General features: G+C 34.7%; 1 protein-coding gene across 1 annotated transcript; it reads right to left on the bottom strand.

Moving 5' to 3' along the window:
* Positions 1-381: 381 nt before the first annotated feature.
* On the bottom strand, positions 382-2,328 carry LOC107816458 (uncharacterized). Its single transcript, XM_016642181.2, has 4 exons — positions 2,172-2,328; positions 1,796-1,973; positions 1,632-1,698; positions 382-1,113 (listed from the first exon to the last, which is right to left on the bottom strand). The coding sequence occupies exons 2-4, from the start codon at positions 1,948-1,950 to the stop codon at positions 805-807; spliced, it is 531 nt and encodes a 176-aa protein (XP_016497667.1). The 5' UTR covers positions 1,951-1,973; positions 2,172-2,328; the 3' UTR covers positions 382-804.
* Between the last annotated feature and the right edge of the window lie 547 nt (positions 2,329-2,875).

Below are 2,875 nucleotides of genomic sequence, written 5' to 3'. Positions count from 1 at the left end.
ACTGGCTTGAGCTATGAAATTAACCATTGATGCTTGAACCCACTTTTTAAACAACTTCAGCCCCTTTCTCATCCTCCTTCTCCTCCTTCGTTTTCTGCCCTTTTCTTTGTAAACTTTATATAAAGCCAACTACAATTAACAAACTATGAATTGACGAGTGAAACAGAAGACAAATAGTAACATTTTTTTTGGTTTCCCACCCGGTGTCCAGTACCCTTATTGGAGCCAGACTATATCTGAATTCGTGCCGCGTAAGGCTATTACACTGAAACTCATTATGGCTGGCATACATACTTCTTTCCATTTAAACAGCTAAGGTATTAATAATACAGTATCTTACTGAAAATGAAAACGAAAAAATATCACTAGTAGAATACAAGATGAAAAGAATTTCTAAGAAGACCATCTCTTCTTCTGTGAATATGTTTAATCAAAGAAGTGTCTCTTGAGTCTTCACACTACACTAAATAAAATACTCCCAACTCATACATTGCCCTAATTATGGTAAAGAATCCTAATACTCCTAGAGGAAAGATGACAATCTTTTAGCCTCTCCCTCTCTTGGAGCTTCAAGTTATTGCTTTCCTATTCTCAATTTGACACTCATTCATCACCTCATTACAATATACAGATTACAGGTATTTGAATGATTGCAGAACAAAACTCATCAGCAAAAGAGTACTACCCTCTTTCTTTCACTCAATATATACACACAGCTAAACGAATTGGTTTTGGTTTCTCGCACTCTCCACAAAATTTTCTGCTCTTTTTCGTCATGTCCGAGTAAGTGAGTTATATGTATACCTAAGCAACAGCGGAGATGCTGCAACTGCCACGACAATTAAACCCTTCAATCCTCACAGGAGCTGAATTGTTCCCGAACTTCACTCGAACGCAGCCACCTCCGGTCATACGACAGGAGGAGGAGAAGGGTGGTGGTGGTGAAGGTGGTGGTACTGTTGATTCTTCAATTGGTGGCACAAGTACAAAATTGTCGTTACTAAATTGGGCGTCTTGAATCAGGGGATTTGAAGCCCGACTAGGCGGAGATCCACAAAAAAATGGTGGAGATGAAGCCAACTGCAAATTGGAATTCTCGACATCATATCTTCCCTGATCACAGAAAAAATCAGAATTTTTAGCTAGACTAATTGAATTAAGTAGTCTAAGTAGTTAACAGACTAAATTCTAATGAAAACACACTATTAATAGCTTAAGGAAACAGGTTGAGTGAATCAATAGACTTCGACTGAAAACCATGAAACTAGAGGGAGAAGAAGAATTTATCAGTATTTATAGAGTAAAATTTACTTCCTCTATCTTAATTGGTAAGCTAATCTTTTTCATTTTCGAATGTACTTAAATATTTGACACAACCTTATTTTATAGAATTTAACAACTTCCAACATTTCAAATTTTTATTTTCAGATTTATTTCATTTGAGAAATTTTAACTTTTTAACTAGTATTATTTTAAAAAAAAATTCATAATCATAAATATAATATATAAATCAAATTAGCATCTTAAACAATGAACCTAAGCTCAGCTCCCAAATCCCAATTAAGAGATTATAATTAAATAAAATATCTAATGGATGACTAATTACTACAATAATTAGTAGTACTAATTACCTTGGCGAGAATGATATCCAGAAGCTCAGTTCCTGCTTTCAAATCGCAACCCTCCATTTCTTGATTGCTAAAAGACCAAAAAAGTAGAAATACCCAAAATAAATAAACCAAAACAAAATCAACAAAGGAGAAAAAAATCAATCTAAGAGAAAAAAGAGACATACTTAATTTGTCCAAACGGAAAAGGTGAGCAATTGAATTGGTCACCCCTACGAGGCTTGGGACAAACGACGCCGTTTGATCTATAAACGCCGTTAGTCATCTCTCCAACGCCAACAAAACCCACCAAGGCATTTTGACTGTATGCAAATTTATTCATTTTCGTTTTACTGAACAAAAAACCTGAAAAACAAGAAAGGAGAAGAAGAAGATTTTCAATAGTTGAGATTTTTACCTTCCATACCAAACAAAAGAACTTAATATATACATATAAAAATTACTAAATCTAAACATAGGAGAAATTATGGTGATTAGAGATTTTCGCAAAATAATTGGTTTGAGGAGAAAGAGAGAGAAAGAGATGCGGCGAAGGGGAGGTACCTGGGTGGGTGGATGCCCCGTGAATGGACGAGAGAGAAAGTAGCAAATGAGATATTTTTTGGAGAGAGAGAGGGAGAGTTTGATGTGATGCGGAAGTAAATTTATATTCTGGAAGAGGAGAGAGAGAGAAACGCGTGAAAATTAATGAAGTTGTCTGTTGGATGGGGTTTAGGTTGTGATTTAGTACGATTTTAATGTTGTAATGCACGTGCACTTGGATGCACATGTTCTCCCACTTGACAAAAGAAATCCCGAATAAAAATATGGTCTTTTTGGACTAAAATAATAAAAATAGGTGAAAAAGAAATGAAGTGCCATTTTATATATAACGCGATTATTCACCGTGCTATATCTTAACGACACGTTTGTCCTTAAAGTATAGCGTGGTGAATACATCCGTTATATTTGAACTTTAAGTAGGCAGGAGGTATAACGCATATATAGAAGACGCTATACCTATATAAAAAAACGGGCTCGTCTCCTTCCCCGACCAGATAGAAGCAGCAAGACAAAAAATGCCCGTCTCCTTCCCCGAATTATTTCAATTCTTTTTAATTTGATCGAAATAATTCATATAATATTTCTTATAATTGATTATAGAAATAAAACAACTTGAATTTTGCTTGCCAAAAAGAAAAAAACTATGTTATATTAGTGTGCTAACCTTGTTTCTATCATTTCTTAGAATGAAGTTGAAAAAGAAA

Source organism: Nicotiana tabacum, chromosome 15 (genome assembly GCF_000715075.1).
Source record: "Nicotiana tabacum cultivar K326 chromosome 15, ASM71507v2, whole genome shotgun sequence".
Classification (NCBI taxonomy): Eukaryota; Viridiplantae; Streptophyta; class Magnoliopsida; order Solanales; family Solanaceae; genus Nicotiana; species Nicotiana tabacum.
The sequence above is the reverse complement of the archived record's forward strand: the minus strand, read 5'-3'. Positions and strand labels throughout refer to the sequence as shown.